We start from the raw sequence: 17,964 nt of genomic DNA, 5'->3' as shown, positions 1-17,964 counted from the left end.
GCACACACTGGGAACAGGTACAAATACACACCGGAATAAACCCCAAACGCTTGGGCGCAGCTTGGCATGAAGCTGGTCCTCCTGCCCCACAAACCGAGGCCGTGGGGCTATAAAGGGTGGGGATGAATAGGAACTGCATCCCCAAGGGCATCCCTACAGCCACACATGCCACCATTGCCTCCCCAGCCCTGGGAGGGTGCATCCTGCTCTGGGGGCTTGGCAGGGAGGCAGAAGGGACTTGCTCATCCAAGCAGAGCTGCTCAGGGCCCTCATCACCCCCAAAATCACCAGCAGGTCTGGCTGCCAAGTGGTACAACAGCAGCCCCCCGACCTGCAGTCCTGGGGGGATGCAAACCCTCCCCACAACAGTACCACTGTCCTCCCCCATGCCCCGACATCACCCAGCGACTCTCCCTCCAACCCCTCCATCCCCTCACATCCCTGCTCCAGCCTGGGAATGGCCAAACCTGCTCCCACCCCCAGGACACCACAGGTTAAACCTGGTGGCATCGTTCCTGTGTCCCAAAGCACCTCTTTTTTTGACACACCCCCCCTCTTTTTTTTTGCGGCTGCTTTCCTCCCTGGCAGCGGGAGGAGGGGGGTCTTTCCTGCATCCGTCTGGCAGCTAAACCCCTGTCGCCACGGGGGCATTAGCACCAGAGCTGCAGGGAGCTCCCCAGGGAGAAGTAAGTGGATCAAAGGGTTTTAGCAGCAGACGGCTCCCAGACAGATCTGGATCGTCTTCAAGGCGGCCACTTGCGGCTACAAATGCACTTTCTGCCTGCAGCTCCCCAGCCAAAAGTTTCACACCGGCTTTATTGCGTTTAACCCCTCGCTGCTCCCAGCCTCAAGCTCCCGGCCCTACAGCCGATGGGGTCTCGACCGCCCTGGGGCAAACGCAGCCCTGCAGGAACGGCTGGAGGGATTGCGGTGCTGTGTGCTTGTGCAGAAACCCCCCCTTCAAAAGCCAAGGTGTCCCGAGCCAGGCCGAGAACCAACCTGCTTGCCTGTTCTACCCACCCCAGCATCCCTGGCACAGTGACAAGGAGGAAAGTGAGGCACGTAGCGTGCGGGAGCAGCGGGGAGGATGGCAGTGCTGCCGGGGGCACGTGCGCCAGCCCCCTCCTCCATCCCCTGCCCGCGACACCCCCAACCCCTGGCAGTGGGCAGCAGTGACACCCTGCTGTCCCACGCCAGCCAGCCTGCTCCCTCCCCCTTCCATGGCACCCCCAAAGCCAGCCAGTGCGTGGTGGGGAGCCGGGGCAGGGAGAGCCTTTGTTGGAGTAATGCTGCTATGAGTTATTCAGAGCGCAATGATGATTGTAGCACCCCCCTGGCTCTGCTCGCTCTCTGCAGGCACGAGCAGGATTGGTGCTGCAGAGGGGGCTTGGGGCCAGGGGGAGTCCCAGGGGCCGAGGCCATCACTGGCCCCATCTCGCTGGGGCTGTACCACCATGGGGGTGCCCCAGCAAGGCAGGAGGGGACCCCGGGCATCCCACCCCCCTGTTGAGACACCTGTGGGTCTTGGCTGGGGGGGCCTCCCCCAGACCCCCCAGCTCCGTACCTTGCTGGGGCCTTGCTGGTTATACTGGGAGCTTTGGGGAGCCAGGCTGGTCCCACTGCCAGCATTGCCCACCCCATGTCTCTCCTTGCTGCCCCGGGGTGGCTGCAGCACCCCACATTGCATAGTCCTGTACCCAAATCTCCCAGCCTTCCCACAGCACCGTACCCCACATCTCCCTATCTTGTTCCCCAAACCGCAGCGATGGGGTCACCCCCCCGAGCCCCACATGGGCTGGGAGACATGTCCCTGCCTCCCAGGGATGGGCAGCAGGACAGGCACAGAGGTACATGCCAGCACCTCATCGAGCATCCCAGGGGGTACCTCCTGCATCCCCCCATGCCAGGACCCCTCCTCAAAACTCCCAGCCGCCACCACAAGCCCAGTGCGGGGCTGCCGCTGCCATAAATCCTACGGCCTCGCAGCCGGCTCGGGGGCCTGGCAGGCAGCCTGCCTGTAGAGCGGCTCCTTGGCTAGCGTGCTCAGGCTCTGGGATGAAGGAAAAACAAGAGGGGTTGAGCCAAAAAATATGTACGGAGGGCAAGCGAATCCTACCACCAGGATCTCAGCACTGCCTGACCATGAATGGGGCGCGGGGAACCTCGGCCAGGCGATCCTGGTGCATGGGAGGATGCCTAAGGACACGCTGCTGGGAAGCCAGGGATGCCGTGTGGGTACCAGCAGCCCTGCCAGGGCCGTGCCCGGTGCCACCCGCCAGCACGGGGTGGGGGGGCACACGTGTGCCCCGCAGCGCTGTGTCGGCAGCAGCGAGGAGGTGGCCGGACCACCTCTGAATGAGCATCTTCCCGGCACGGCATGCAAGGAGGGGCCCATCCCGCAGCTCCAGAGGGGTCTGAGGCGGCACCCCCTCGCCCCATCCCCAGGGTGAGCCAGACCCCACGGCGTGGCGGGGTTAGCTCCCCTCAGCCCGGCATCTGACGCACCCGTCTGGCATTTTCTCATTACAGTAAGGGCTGCTGTTTAGCTGCGTGCATTTGCCACAGCGTTGTCAGCGGTGGAAAAAAACCTACTTTGCAGGCTTGGCAGCACGCGGAGGAAAAGCAGGGTGAGCGGCAGAGCTCGCCCAACACCCATCACACCGGTGTGGGCCAGGATGCAGAGGAGTGCTGGGGACCCCTGCCCCATCACAGCAGAGGGTGGTCCCCAAGGGATGGCACGACACCCCCCCGACCCACGGGGGTGCACGTCCTACTGCCTGCTCGTGCTGGCATGCCACAGGGCGAGGGGGGAACAGGGGTGTGCCCCCACAGCTGATGCCTTTTGCAGTGACACCCCGTAACCCAAAGAGAACAGAAGGGTCAGGGAGGCAGAGCTGAGCACGCCAGGGCTCGTGGGCATCATCACCCAGGCACAGCGGCCTGGGAAGATGGAGCTTCCCAGTGCTCAGGGTGCACTGGGCCAACTGGGAATCCCACCGAAGGGCAGGTGGCAGTGCCCGAGGCAGTGCCTCGGACCTCACCGAGGACAAGATGCGTGGGGCAGAGGGCAGGGGCCCGGCAGCTCCGGGGAAAGCCAAGGCCCTGGCGCAGTGTGGGAGGGGGCCCTCCTGCCCCCAGCCCCCCTGCCTGCACCTCCTGCCAGCCCCAGCAGCCCGAGGTAAGCAGGGAGGGCACGGTGGGTAGCTGAGCTCCAGGTATGGGCTGGGCTGGGTGGGGGTAGGAGGGCGGTGGTGCAGGTACAAGGTGTCCAGCAAGCACGGGTGGGTTTCTGGGTGTGTGGGTTCAGGGTATGGGGTGCCCAGTGGGAGTGGGTACAGGTTTGTGATAAGAGATGTCTGGGTGGGAGCCTGGGCAGGGGGGGTGCAGGGTGCGAGGTGCAGGGTGTGGGGTGCAGGGTGTGGGGTGCGAGGTGCAGAGTTTGGGGAGCACGGGAGAGGGTGGAGGGTAGAGGGTGCAGATTCTGGGGTGCAGAGTGCAGGGTTTGGAGTGGAGGGTGAGGGGTGGAGGGTGCAAGATACAGGGTGCAGAGTTTGGGGTGCAGAGTGTGGGGTGCAGGGTATGAGATGCCGGCTTGGGGGTGCAGGGTGCAGGGAGAAGAGTTTGGGGAGCACGGCGCAGGATGGAGGGTGCAGGGTGCAGGTTGTGGGGTGCAGGGTGTAGGAGCAGGGTGCAGTGTAGAGGGTGCAGGTTGTGGGGTGCAGGGTGTAGGGGCAGGGTGCAGGGTAGAGGGTGCAGGTTGTGGGGTGCAGGGTGTAGGGGCAGGGTGCAGTGTAGAGGGTGCAAGTTGTGGGGTGCAGGGTGTAGGAGCAGGGTGCAGGGTAGAGGGTGCAGGTTGTGGGGTGCAGGGTGTAGGGGCAGGGTGCAGTGTAGAGAGTGCAGGTTGTGGGGTGCAGGGTGTAGGGGCAGGGTGCAGTGTAGAGGGTGCAGGTTGTGGGGTGCAGGGTGTAGGAGCAGGGTGCAGGGTAGAGGGTGCAGGTTGTGGGGTGCAGGGTGTAGGGGCAGGGTGCAGTGTAGAGAGTGCAGGTTGTGGGGTGCAGGGTGTAGGGGCAGGGTGCAGGGTAGAGGGTGCAGGTTGTGGGGTGCAGGGTGTAGGGGCAGGGTGCAGGGTAGAGGGTGCAGGTTGTGGGGTGCAGGGTGTAGGGGCAGGGTGCAGTGCAGAGGGTGCAAGTTGTGGGGTGCAGGGTGGAGGGCGCAGGGTGCAGGGTAGAGGGTGCAGGGTGGAGGGCGCGGGGTGCAGGGCGCAGGGTGCAGCCTTTGGGGAGCAGGGTGCAGAGGGTGGCCTGGCACGGAGCGGTGCCGCAGGGAGGTTCATGCTGACGCGGGACCCTGCGTGCCTCGGGCTGACATTCCTGCCGCTCCCACCTACGCCCAGCAGCCACCCCACACCCCAGGCTCCCCGCTGCGCCGCGGCTCTCCTCGGGGCCGCGGCTGACCAGGCCTGCCCCAGCCGTGCCCGGGCAGGCTGCGCTCCCCCTGCCAAGGCTGCCGGCCGCGGGCCAAGCCTGGCACAGCTCCCCGTTGCCGCTGCGCCCGTCCCAGCGCCGTGCGTGGAGCCCAGGCACGTCTCCAGCTGCCTGGCATCGTGTCCCCACCCCGGCCCCTGCCCGATTCCCACCTGCCTGCCGCTGCTCTCCAGGGCAGCATGTGCCCAGCCCCGCTGCCTGCTGGAGCCTTGCAGCCTCGTACAAGTAGGAAATCCAGCGGGAAGCAGAGCAGCCCCATGGTCCCTGTCACGGGCAGCCAAGCTATGCCTTTCGCCCGAGCGTAGGGGAGCGCGGACGAGTCGTGCTCCGCTGCCACGCACGCGTGTTCACCGCCCGGCATCCCGCAAGAAATCGAACGGACGGGACTTGCAATTAATAACTGCGATAGAATAGAGCTGATTACGGTAACTGGCACAATAATTGCACTACACCTAGGGAAGGGTGTAAGCAGAAAGCCCTGCAAAAGAGACTCTTTGTCTTTGCTTTTTTGTTTTCTCTCCAGCTCGCAGGTAATAGCCAGGAATGGGCAAACCCTCTTTTAATGGACTCTTAATAATGCTGTAATTTCCCTTTGCAGGGAAAGTTTTCCAAACAGTCAAAGATTCAAAACAAAGCAATGATTGTTCCTATTAGCATTAAATTCTACTCTGGGAGAGAGAATAAATCAAGCAAGGGGATTCAATTCAAAACAGAACTATAAAAAATCCAATAATGATTTTTTAATATTAATAAGAAAAATATATTGTTATGCACCCTTAGCATTTAAACTTCTAATCCAATCAGCGCAAAGTGCAGAGATAAATCACAGCCGCAGAGGAGAAGGGAACAACCATCAAGCAGGCAGCAATAAAACGCTGTCTTACATCCCTGGGACAGGCATCGGTTTGACAGTCTCAAAAAAAAAAAAAAAAAAAAGCAGAAATTTATGAGCCTGTCGCTCCGCAAGCTTGTTAATTCCTTCCCTGCATCTCCGCACGTGCCCTCCACCTGGGGCAGGGCGGGCATGAGGGCCGCTGCCGGCCGGGCAGGCTGCAGGCAGGAGGTGACAGCGGGCGTCCTGGCTGCCCAAACCCACCGGCGCAGCATTGCAGAGCCCTTCTTCACCCTGTTCAAACCCACTCCCCACAGCCACCGGCTCTCAGCACCTCCAAGCGGCGCTGCCATGGGGTGGGAGGGCTCCCAGCGCCCTGCACCCAGAGGGAAGGAGCCAGCGGACCCCCTGCTAACAGAGGTCACAACCGTGGTCCTGAGCAAGCACATCCCAGTCTGGCCTCCCCAGCTCTCCCATCCCCAGGGCTTGCACCGGGTATTTCCAGTCCCACGCTATCAAACACATTCAGGAGCCTGGGCAGGCTCCGGGGGTGGTTGAAACATCAGCGCACACTGACGCAGCACTCGCCCCCAGCATCGGCGGACACCAGGACGTGGCCGACGGACCCACGTGGCCCCCCGGTCCCCCTCCGCTCCCCGTCCCCACAGGCAGCCCTTCCCATCGCAGCGGAGCAGCGCAGCGCGTGGAGCCGGCTGCCCCGCTGGGCTAGGAGATGTCCCCCCCTTGCTGGGGTCACAGTCCAGGGATAAACCCGGCGAGGCTCCCCCTGCGGCTCACGCCATGCCATCCTTGTGGAACTCATTACATGTAATGGCCCCACAGTTCCCCGCTGACGCAGCCAGGCTGTTCCCCCCAGTTTATCAGCTCCGACAGACGATGCGCTGCGAGGGGGCCAGCGATGAGCCTGGACGAGCAGCAAAATGCCACAGATCGTGGCCAGTGGGTCTCAGCTCGTCTCGGTTCCCCCCAGACCTCAGCGCTCCTGCTAAAAGCAGCTGCACCCGATGGGAGGGAAATGCCGAACCACGGCAGCGGGAACGGGGAGCAGCGAAGCGCCTGCAGCTGGCGGTCCCGGCCATGTGACGGACGAGGACAAAAGACATCTCAGCCATGCAGGGAGTTCCCAGCCGTCTGGCAAACTGCTGACGCCATGAAGCAGGGCGAGAGGGCATTTGGGGACAGGGGGACGGACACGCTGCTCCTGCTCAGGAGCGCCCCGGGGCTTTGTTCCCGCCAGCTCTGAGCGGCTGAGCTCCTGGGGGAGGCTGATGGGGGGAGCAAAGGATTAATTACAGCTATTACAGGTCCAAACCTGATGTGTTGTGGGGAGTTTCTCCTCCCCTTTTGCTTTGGATGGTTTGGTCAGAGGGTCGGGGAGCAGGTGCCAGGCTTGTCCCCACACACCCCGGCTTGGCACCACTTGAGTCCGACGTAGCTGGTGACATCCCATCTCCCCAGCCACGGGGAGCAAAGCCGCTCCCCCAGGAGCACAGGGCACCCAGAGACAGGCCCCCTTACACTTTGCAATATGTTTTAAGGGAAAAAAAATAGTTTATAAAACCCCACCCCTGGCTTTTGGGCTCTCCCGCTGCCAACAGCCCGGGCCAAGGCACCTGCGGGGTCCTCAGCATGGACCGACAAGCGGCACTGGGAGCACGAGGCTCAGCAGCCGATCCAGCCGATGGGTGGCCCAGAGGCTCAGCCCTCCGCCACCTTGACGCCCAGCGAGGCCGAGGAGGGGGGAACCCGCGTCCCACCACCCCTGCACCACCCTGCCAGCCCCGGCTGCCGAGGAGATGCCAGCAGTCCCCGGGGCGGCACGGCCACCAGCCGCGTGGGACTGCGGCTGGGAAGCACTTGGGGACCTCGAGAGCGAGCAGTGCCACCAGTCACAGCACTGCAAGGCTTTCCCGCCGGGCTCTGGGGAGGATCCGGCATCCTGGCACGCAGCGCCCAACCCCAGCATCATCCCTAGGGGAACTCGGCAGCGCCAAGGCTGGGGCACAGAACTGGCACGGCCCCCCCAAACCCCCGTCTCCTCTGTACCCCAGGGCTGGCCTCGGCCGCAGCCTCCTCCCAGTCCCCGCAGAGGAGGAGCCAGACTCCCCAGGAGACACAAAGGCTGCCCCGGGGAGGCGAGGGTGGCTGGCAGCGCCAGGCTGCCCGACCACAGGGCTGCGGGGTAGGGGCTGCGCCTTCCCGGGGGGCACCCGGAGCCCGGCCAGGGGGTACCACTATGGGGTGGGCGAGCAAAGCGGGCGGGGTTTGAACTTTTGAACCAGTAGGCAGGAGATCAGTGCATTACCTTAACGCGAGTTAAAAATAACCGTCTTGTCTCTTGAAATGAGCCTGTCTGCAATTACAGCTTGCATGTCTGCTCCAGAGCATCCCCAGGCTGGCACCACGCCAGGTGGCAGGCGGCTCCAAACAAACCTCGCCTTTCTTCTCTTTCTTGGGATTGGCTTTTTTTCTTTGGGTTTTTTTTTTTGTTTTTTTTTTTTGGGGGGGGGTGGGGTGGTTGGGTTGTTTTTTGTTTTATTTTTTTTTCCCCTTCCCATCAAATAGAAGGTGGCTGCTCAGCACCCAGCTCGGGCTCCCCCACACCCACCGAGCCACAGCCATACCTTCAAAAGCACCCAGGCCCTGCGGTACCCACCATCCCATGGCAAGGCCACATTGTCCCCCCCAGTCGCCACGGACAGGGGGACGCTGCCACCAGCCCGCGCTCCCAGGAGGGCAGCACAGCAGCACAAGCCAGCCCAAGGCACGCTGGAGGGTCCCTCCCCGCGCCGCTCTTGCGCGCCCGACGCGCATCCGACTGCAGCGCGCGGCAGCGAGCGCACGTGGGCGCACACGTGGCGAGCCCGGCGCACATGAGCCACGTGTGCGCTCGCCGCGCCCCGAACGCACACGCACAGGCGTGCGAGGGAACACGTGCAAATTCAGACGTGCACGCACAGGCGGTGGATGCCCTCCAGCATCGCTGCCTGCAGCTCCCCGGGGTCTGCCCAGCCCCGCGGGCAGGCATGGGCAAGGGTTTGACAGCACCAGGGTATCCAGGTGGCGGAGCCATCCCCTGCACGTCCCCATTGCCAGCACCCAGGGCTCTTTGGGAAACCTCCTCTGCCCCGCAGGCCCCAGGGGAGCAGCAGGCCAGGCTGTATCGCTGCTGCATCCCTGGCTTGGTGGGTACAAAGTGCCATCGAGCCCGGCACCCGAACCCAGAGGGCCAAACAGGCACCAAAGCCCCGGAGCATCCCCACCGCTGAGCCCCGGCACAGCGCGCAGCCCCAAGGGGCACAGCCGTCGGGTGATGGGGAGGGGAAGGATGAGGACCCTCCTGAAAAAGTAGGCACCAGCCATGCAGACCCCAACATCACCCTGTCCTGCTGCTAACCCATCTAGGGCAGCCCCCACTGCAGCCCCCACCCAGCAGGACAGCAGTGGTCCCAGGGGGGCTGGACACCTCACAACCAGAACATAGCCGGCGACAGCTCAGGATGCTCCGGGATGCTGGAGCATCCCCGCGGGGAAGGGAAGGGACCACCTTGCTTTGGGGTCCCCGTGCCCCCTCCCAACACCGGCTGCCTCCTCCTCCTCCTCCCCACAGCGGGTGAAAGCAAGCTTTGTGCCGGGGCTTTCAGTTCTCCTGGCTGGCGCCCGGCCAAGGCACCACATAATAATGAACAGATGCTGTCCAAAATGAGTTTCAGCGGCAGACAGGCGAGCCTCTCCGCGTGTCCTTCCGTAACCCAAAGTGCCTTTCACCTCAGCACTAATCAGGCTCCTTCAGCGGGAGAGAGGAGCCGCTGGGAAGTGTCGGGCTAATTAAAAGTAATGCGATGGGAGAGCGGCAAGCCCACTGCCGGTGGTGCGGGAGGACAGAGGGAGACCCCATACCCAGCTCCAGAGCATACCCACGGGGGACCCAAGGGTACGGTGACACCATGGCTTGGAGTGGACCCTGGGGATGGAGGGGGCAGTCTGGGGCAGGGGGTCTGACCTTTTCCAGACCCCGGGGTGGCGGTGGGGAGGGGAGATTCATCCTGTATGCTCCTTCCACAAGGACACTGTGGTGACATGGGTCCAACCCTGCTCCCGGAGCCCAGGGGACCTTCCGCTGGCCAGCAGCATCGCAGTCAGGATCCCACTGGGATGGGAATCTGGGCAAAGGAGCTCTAGCTCGCTCCCGCATCACGCCTGACCTGACCCACTGGCTGCACGGCATCCCTGCAAAATATTTATGAGGCTTTTCAAGTACAAAGCCAAGCACAAGGAAAATTCATTTCCCAGCCCAGGATGCTGGTCCTCCCATCACAGCACTGGGCAAGCGGGAGGGAGGGATGTGCACAGGGACGGACAGAGATAAGCCGGGCTGTGAGCGGGCTTCTAGTCCGCAGGATCTTAACTGTAGTTTATATTCCAGCGGTTATTAAAAATAAAGGGGGGGTGGGGGGTGCAGTGGGGAAGCTAAGAGCAGAGCAAGCTGTTCATTTGGAGCCTTTCCCTTGGGTTTAATAAAGCCCCACTCACTGCTGTAGTATCATTTTATGCTATCATAAAGCCGGACCATTTAGCAGGGTTTGTGTTACTTCAGCAGTTAGCGCTGCATGAAAGCGATTCCAGAGAAGGGGGGGGGCGGAAAATCAGAAGGAAGATGAAAATCTCCAAAAGGAGAGAGAAAAATGAGGCGGGAAGGAGGAGAGGAGCCCGGGGGATTCCTCACAGCCATGCCACCAGCAGCACCGGAGCACATCACGGCAGCTCCCGGGGAAGCGAGCGGGCTCCCCCATCCTGTGTGAAGCTGAGGACAGGCGAGGAGTTCCCTGCTCCAACCCTGGGATGCCAAAGGGTCGGGTACCCCAGCCCAGCACCCAGGGGGACCCCACACATACCGCAGAAAAGGGTGGAGGGGTCCCTGGTACTGGGGAGAAGCCAGGGATGTTGCACCTTTGGGGATCGGAGACCCGGGGCAGTTTATCGGGGGCTGTTTGGGGGATGAAGCAGAGGGGTTTTCCCTGAGGTGAAGGAGCTCCTCCCAGCCCTGCTCACCCCCAAGATGCTGGGCTCTCCCGGCCCCTCTGCTCCCAGCTGCGGGAGCTCTCCGGGGAGCACTGGGCTCTCCGTTCTACTGGAAAAATCTCCATATATGGAGAGGACAGGAATACGTGAGCTGAGCTGAGCTGAGCCAAACCACCCCACGGGAGCCCTGGCCAGGCAGCCCCCGCACTTAGCCCAGTGCCCCCGTGGCACCCCCCGCTCCCTCGCTGGCACCCAAGCTGCCCCCTGCAAGGGAAAGTCATCCCCATTAGTCCCAGGCATTGGTTTCAAGCCTCTCCAGCCACACGGGGCAACATCCCCAGCAGGTGCACTAGCCCCTATCCAGGAGGGGAAGGGCAGGGTCTGGGGCAGGGGGTGGCATCAGTGCCCGAGCATGCAGAGCCAGGAGCAGCTCCCCTAAAGGACGACCTTCCCATGTGCGCACAGTGCCTGGTGGGGCTGTGCCCTGGGCCAAGGCTCTGCGCCCCTTCTCTAGCACAGAGATGGGGACGTCCCTCGGGGGCCACCATGCCCAGCGAGGAGGAGAAGCACCCCAGCACACCCCAACCCCACGGGCAGCACCGGGCACTCAGACCATGCTCCTACCCAAACACCCTTTCTACCCCTTTTTCTCCCTAATTCATTTCTGCCCTGCCCTGCAAGGAGAAGGTGGCACTTGGGTGGATGTGGGGGTGTCCCTGCATGGCAGGCCCCCGCCCCAAACACACCGTGCTCCATGGGGCCAGCAGGACCCCGCAGCCCCCGTCCCCCACCCCGGGAGCAGCCGCCACGCTACCGACCCAGGGATATAAAGGAGGAGGTATAGAGGAGGGCTGGGAAATTAAGGTTTTCAGTGCTGTCAGAGCTGTATCAAACAGGCATCCACCAGCTGATTGCTTGATTGTTATATTTTGGATGTCAAACCGGAGCAAGCAGAAACCTTTAAAATGCATCAGTGCTGCTGCCTTTTTGACGGAGGGTGTTGGTTTCCCATTAACAAGTGGAAAGCGTGAGCTGGAGCAGAAACTTCAAGCGCTTTGGAATTGATAAAATAACAACTCCCTAATTAAGCAGAACTGTCAGTCAACAGGCGCCTGCTGCCCTGCGTCGGGAAGCAGCAGCTCCCAGTGCACGAGCCAGCACGCCCGCCCAGCCCGCTGCGGCACGGGGAGCCCCAGGGAACGCACAGCCCGGGGGGGAAGCAGCCAGCAGCATCCCCCCCACCCCGGGCTGGGTCCTGGTTGCGAAGCTGAGCACGGCCAAGGTGTTTGGATCCTGTGCCTCAGTTTACCTCACTGTAAGACCACATAATGCAACCCACAGCTTGGCAGGGACGGAGAGGCCTGACCCCAAAATGCACCCCCACGCCCGTATCCTTCCCCTCCAAGAGATAACTAACCAGCCTAGGGGAACATATCCCTGATGGTCACATTGGACACCACGGCCAGGTGTGGGTGCAGCACCCGCACGGCTGACCGGATGCAAGAAGGGGTCCAGCTGGGAAAGTCCCCAATGCTGGAGCAGGGCAGGATGGGTTTTGGAGAAGTCCAGCTGGAACAGCAGCAGCGCAGTCAGCGCCCATGGGGATACCATGCCCTCAGCCAGGCTCCCAGACCACCATCCCTCTCTCCCCAGGGTGGGGAGGCTGCGAAGGAGCTAATTAAAGGAGCATCCCACTACCCAAGACCCCCCTCCACCACCACTGTGCTGGGTAATGAAACGCTTCACATCCACCATGCTTCTCCCAGGCCTGGGGCAGGAGGGACATGGCATCTCCAGGGGCTCTTTAATAAGCCACCAGCAGCTCGTTACTACAAAATTGACTGTCCAGGGCTCTGGGTGCTCCTGCAGCACCACGCACTGCCAGCCTGCCCCGGGGAGGGATGCGCAGGGGCGTCCAGGGCGTCCGGGGCAAGGGACAGCCAGGAGAGACACGAGGCTCTGGGAAGGTGGTTAACCCCTGGCACGCTGCTGTCGGTTGAGGCTGCCAAGCTAAGGGGGTCTCTGCATGCCACCGTGCTCCCTGGGCTGTTGCCAGACCTCACGCTGCCTGCCCCGGCTGGGGATCGGGCCCCTGCAGCATCAGGACAGACCCCAGGGTCCCTGCCCGGCTCGGCGCACAGGCAGGTCAAGCTGGGCGTTTCACTGGCAGCCCTCAGCCACCCACCCTGCGAGGGGCCGAGCGCTGGGCTGGCCCGGGAGGTTTAAGCCACAGTGCCAACGTAGGGGCAAGGGGGGGCTGCCAGGAGGAAGCAGGGAGCGGCGGCACAGCCTGGGCAGCGGAGCCACCTGCCCGCAGCCCGGGGCAAGATGGGCAGAGCCTGGCCTGGGGCTGGGCCGGGAAGGTGCAGAACATCCCATGCCAGGGTGCACCCAGGTGAGCCCACCTGAGCGAGGAGCCCCTGCAAATGCCCCTTTGTGCCCAACAGCAACTGGACCCTGAGCCCATCCCTTCCCCCTGCACATCATGCACCACGAAGCCTCCAGGGACACAAGCCCCTCGAGAAAGCCACCAAACCCCACACCGGGCGATGGGGCTCTGCTGGTAGCATGCCGGGCAGTGCCGGTACAGGGACACAGGCCAGGCACCATCCCTACCCCGGGAGACAAGGGGCACCAGGAAGGGCGTGAGGGGCAAGGGACAGGGCTGAACAACCCACGTTGCTCCCACACGCTCCCTGGTGGAGGCTTTGCCCAGAGAAGGTGTTGGCCCTCCCGCGCCTCTGGGACACAGCAGGGATCCCCCCGGGTGACGGCTGACAGGGGGAAAGGCCTCTCCTGCTGTCCTGGGAAGATGCCCCCGAGGGTGGCCTCTGCCAGGACGGATGTGGGCAGGCAACGCTGCGTCACAACCCATCCTTGCCCGGGGGCCAAAGCCGGTGCCGGCGTAGGCGGGACAGGAAGCCTGTGCCACCTTGCACACCCGCCAGACACACCCGCACTTTGCCGCTGTCCCCCTGGGCAAGCCCTGGCACAGCCAGAGAGGACACGGGTCACTCCTCCATCCTGTGCAAGGTGCCGGTGGGTCAAACCCCAGCTCTCGCCTGTGACAAGGACAGCTGCTGGCCCCACCATCCCTGGCCAGGGTCCATCCCACCCAGGAAGGGCTTCGCTCAATGGCTTTGGTCACCTGCCAGCACTGGGAGACACGAGCGTCCCCCTTGCCGGCTCCTGCCTGGCCGCCACTGAGCACACAAACTTGCTGATGGCTCCGTCCCCTCACCCTCCGTCCCCTCGTTCCCCCGGGCTGACCTTCACGGACACCCAGCCAGGGGGATCCCCAAGCATCCCGCTCCCCCCGGAGATACATACAGCTGCCCGGGAATCCCTTTGCTCCTCATCCCAGCCCTCCCAGCCACCAGTCCAGAGCCCTGACAAACATTCCCACCGTGTCCCCAGACCCCATCAGTGCATGCCCCCGCACTGTCCCCAATGGGTATGAGCCTTGAGGAGACCCTTGTCCCCCGGCAAGCGCCCAAGGTCTCACCCCAGGTGGAGGTTTGAGAGGCCTCCCACACAACTGCTGCCTCTGCAGCCCCCGACACCCTTCCCCAGTGACTCTCCACACCAGGGCAACACTGGCTGCCCCCTGCCCACCCATCACGAGCAGGGCAAGTCAGAGAGGGTGCCCAGTTTCCACGCAATGCCATCTCCCACGGCCCGGCCACAGGTGCTGCAGACATAGAGCCCGGCCTCCCTGCCCCAAAAGAGCCCAATTTACAACCAAGAATGAACCCCTGAAACGGGCTGGGTCCAGCCGCCTCCGATGGAGCCAGGGCACGCCGTGCCAAGACCACAGGCTGGTTTTATAGCCCCCAAAGCCTCGTTACACACTAATCACACTGGAGGTGACAGGGCTTAGGGGAGGGCTTAAGAGAAACCGTCTCCTTTTTACTGACACCATCTGGACACAGGCGATCTCTTCCCCCTTCCCAGCGCGGAGCTGGGCAAGCGCCAGCCTGAGGGGCTGGGGCCCCTGTGACCCCCCCCAGGACCCGGCACCCTCCACACCCTTGCCCAGCGCCACGATGGTCGGTTCGATGCAGCCCCAGGTGGCACCAAGCAAGAGGGGGGATTGCTGCCCGCGCCAGGGATTTCTAAGGAGCCCACGGTGCCAGGCGGGAGCAGAGCCGGGGAAAGCCAGCGTGGGGCCGTGGGGGCCGTGTCGCACCTGCGTGGCCCCCCAGGAGGGGGATGTGGCTCTGGGGAAGGCAGGGGCTGAGACAAGGGAGACACTGTGGGTAAAAGTACGTGTTTTTACCCAGAACTGGGTAAAAGCCAGCCCAGAGACACCTGTTTGGGGCCAGCCCTCCCTCCGGCTGTCCTCCCCGGGGAACGCCGGCGGCGCTCAGGGACCTGGTGTGGCTGGGGTGCTCGTGGGCAGGGACAGGCAGAGCCGTGGCAGCGGGATTGTCGTTCACTGTAGCCCGGTGCTCGCAGGCCAGCGGGTGAGCCGGCCGCAGCCACGCTCCCCACCGCCAGGCCCCTCTCCGTGACCTCCCCGGGGAGGACGGCGGCTCTGCCATGCCACCCAGCCCGAGGCCAACGGGTGGGCCAGGGACAAGCTCACCCCGGCTCCGACACACAACGCCACCAAGCACCGGCTCTCCCCAAAACTTGACCGAGCCCTTATCCCCCCCCACCCCCAACCACGAGGAAAGCGGGGATCCCCCCAGCCCCACAGCCAGGGCCAAGCTCCGGCCGCCCCAGGGGAAGCATCGGGAGCACGGTGCGCCTTCGGGAGCAGGGGGAAAGTTGCGCTGGGGTTTGGGTCAGGGGGGTCAGGTACCTTCCAGCCGGCGGAGCTGTTGCTGTCTCCTTTATCCTTAAAGTAGGGGACGTATCGCACCATCCAGTCGTAGATCTGCGAGAGGGTGAGGCGCTTCTCCGGCGAGCTCTCGATGGCTTTGGTGATGAGGTCGGCGTAGGAGAGGTTGCCCCAGGCGTTCCTCCGGGAGGTCTTGGCCTTGCGGAGCTGCCCGACGTCCGCGCCGGGGGGCGGCAGGGAGGCGGCGGCGGCAGCGGCTCTGCGCTCCGCCGGGGCCGCCGCGTTCTCGGCTCCCTCCCCGCCGCCGCCGGCCGCCAGCGCCGGGGGTCCCCCCGCCGCGCCCCCATCCTCCTCCTCCGCCGCGAAGTCGGGGTGGGGGAGAGGCCAAGTGCAGGACCGGGGCCGGCTCTGCGGCTCGAAATCCGGGTCGATCTCCACCTGATGCGCCTGGAGCTTTTCTTCCATGGTCCCCTCCCCGCCGCTCCCCCCCCACCCCAACAACCCCCTCCCCGGAGTTACGGTCGGTTTCCACACAAAAAGAAAAAAAAAAGAAAAAAACCACACAAACCCCCCCAAAAAAAACCAAAAACAGGAGAGGGAGAGGAGTGCGAAGAAGGGCTCCGAGCTCGGGCGGCGGGGAGCAGGGGAGGAGGAGCCGCTCCGGGTGCTGGCGGGGGGCAGGCGGCGGGGGTGCAGCCCCGGGTCCGGCGGAGCTCTAGGAGGCGGCTCTGCCCGGCTCCGCGCCGGGGAGCGGGAGGCCGACGGGAGCGACGAGCCGGGGGGGGTGCTGCATATTCATCGGTCGCCTCTCCGGCCCCCACGGGGGGGTCGGTTTTTGGTTTGGGTTTGTTTTTTTTTTGTTGTTGTTGGTTTTTTTTTCTGTTGTTTTGTTCTGTTTTGTTTGTTTTTTGTTTTTTTTTTTTTTACCAGCCGCGGAGCTCCGGAGTCGTTCCCGGCACAATAGGCAGCGGGGCGGCTGCGGGCGGGCAGGGCGCGGGGGCTGCCGCATCCATCGGCGGAGGCTGCACCGGGCGGGCGGCGCGGTCAGGCAGCAACAGATGAACCGGAGCGACCGGCGGCGGGCAGCATCCTCGGCCGGGAACCGGCGTGCTCCGGGGCCGGGCGGCGGGGCACCTGGGCGGGGAGAAGCGGGATGGATGGGGGGGGGAAGGCAGCCTCCCCCCGGGGCGGCCCGGCGCTAAGTCCGGCGGCGCGGCGGAGCCATGCTGGCGGGCGGCACGCACCTGACAGCGCCGGGCGAGGGCGGCGGCGGCGGCGGGCGGCTCCCCGCCCCTACGCCCCCCCGCTCCGTCTCAGCGGCCGCGCACCTGCCCGCCGCCGCCGCCGCCGCCGCGCTGCCGCCACGGCGCGGGCGGGCCACATGCTGGGGCGGCCGTCGCTCGCTCGCTCGCTCGGTCGTTCCTCCGGTGGCTCGGTCGCTCTCTCGCTGGCTCCCTCCCTCCGCCGTGCCCGTCCCCGAATGCGGGCGCCGCCGTGACACAGGGGGAGGGCCCGGAGGGGCGGGAGGAGGGCGGGGGCGGGGAGTGCCCCGGCGCCGCGCGGGGCAGCGGCGGGGCGGGACGGAGCCGAGCGGCGCGATCGATCGCCCCGGCGCTGCACCCCCGCCCCGGGCCGCGCGCCCCCGCCGCCGCCGGCCCCACGTGCGCCCCGGGCGCCCCCCATTGTTGCCCCGAGCCGCCGCCACTGCCTCATTGGCGGGAGGTGGCCGGCGGACACGCCCCCCCCGCCCGCCTATTGGCGCGGCGCCGGCGGGACGCTGGGCGGGGGGGAGGGGTGATTGGTGGGGGCGGGGAGAGCGGGCCCTCCCCGCGGGTGACGTCAGGGGTGCCGGCTGCTCCCTCGCGTCACCCCGGGCAACGCCGCCGCCGCGGCCGGGCGGCGGGTCACGCCTCCTTTACTACGGGCCACGCCCCTCGCTCGCCCAGGCCTCGCCCCCTACGGCGCCGTCGGGGAGACCCCAAGGAGCGGGCCCCGCCCACTAATGCGCCCGGCCCCGCCCCCTGCCCGGAGGACACGCCCTCGTCCCGCAAGCCCCGCCCCGCCGCCCCGCCCCCGTGGCAGCGCCCACCCGGCCCCGTGGGGTCGGCGCTGCCCGGCCCCGCCCGCTCGCAGCCCCCCGGCCCCCGCCGGGGTCCCAGCCCGCCCCCTGACCCGTACCGGCAGCCCGGGCTCCCGGCGGGGCCACTGACTGCCCGATGATGTCACCACTGGGGTATGAGGTGCCGATGAGGTCACACGGGCGAAGCCCACCCGGGGCTGGGGCGGGTGCCTGCGGCCCCCCCTGCTCCGGGCCGGGCCGGGCGAGGCGGGAGGGCGGTGCGGTGCACCGGGGGTGCTGCCCTGCACGTCTGCACGCACCCCGCCACCCCCGCACCCTCTGACAGCCCGCCCCTCCCCTGGCACCCAGGAGCGTGCAAACGTGTCCACGCATCACCCGGCGCCGGCTGGGGCCGCACGCCTGACCCCTGCCCGCACCCACCTCCCTGCCTGCACCACACTGGGACGCACCCCCATGCACCCACGCCTGCCCCGCACCCACGGGGGACAGAGGCGTCCGCGGCAGTTTGCCCCCCCCACCCTTGCCCCCCACCCCCCACCCACAGAGGCCCTCTCCCCTGCATCCCCCCAGGGACCGGTGTCCGCCTGCCCCACGCCCCCCTGCTCCCACCCACCGCGGGCCCACCCTGCCATGCCTCGCCAGCCCTGGGGCCACCAGCACCGGAGCACCCCGGCCCGCCCCAGGGCCATGGTTGTCACCCCCACTGCCACCAGCTGGGCCTGGAACCGGGACTGAAATG

General features: G+C 65.2%; 1 protein-coding gene across 2 annotated transcripts in view; it reads right to left on the bottom strand.

Moving 5' to 3' along the window:
• The window catches only part of FOXO6 (forkhead box O6), a 38,093-nt gene extending 21,227 nt beyond the window's left edge, over positions 1-16,866 (bottom strand). Inside the window, exons 1-2 of one of the 2 annotated variants that reach the window (XM_075114708.1) lie at positions 16,390-16,866; positions 15,167-16,279 (exon numbers count right to left, since the gene is read on the bottom strand). In XM_075114708.1, the coding sequence (XP_074970809.1) occupies positions 15,167-15,610 (444 nt within the window). In that variant the 5' untranslated portion in view covers positions 15,611-16,279; positions 16,390-16,866. The remainder of the gene's footprint in view (positions 1-15,166; positions 16,280-16,389) is intronic. The other variant, XM_075114709.1, reaches the window with a different exon arrangement.
• Between the last annotated feature and the right edge of the window lie 1,098 nt (positions 16,867-17,964).

The sequence above is a fragment of the Phalacrocorax aristotelis genome, chromosome 20 (genome assembly GCF_949628215.1).
Source record: "Phalacrocorax aristotelis chromosome 20, bGulAri2.1, whole genome shotgun sequence".
NCBI lineage: Eukaryota > Metazoa > Chordata > Aves > Suliformes > Phalacrocoracidae > Phalacrocorax > Phalacrocorax aristotelis.
The sequence above is the reverse complement of the archived record's forward strand: the minus strand, read 5'-3'. Positions and strand labels throughout refer to the sequence as shown.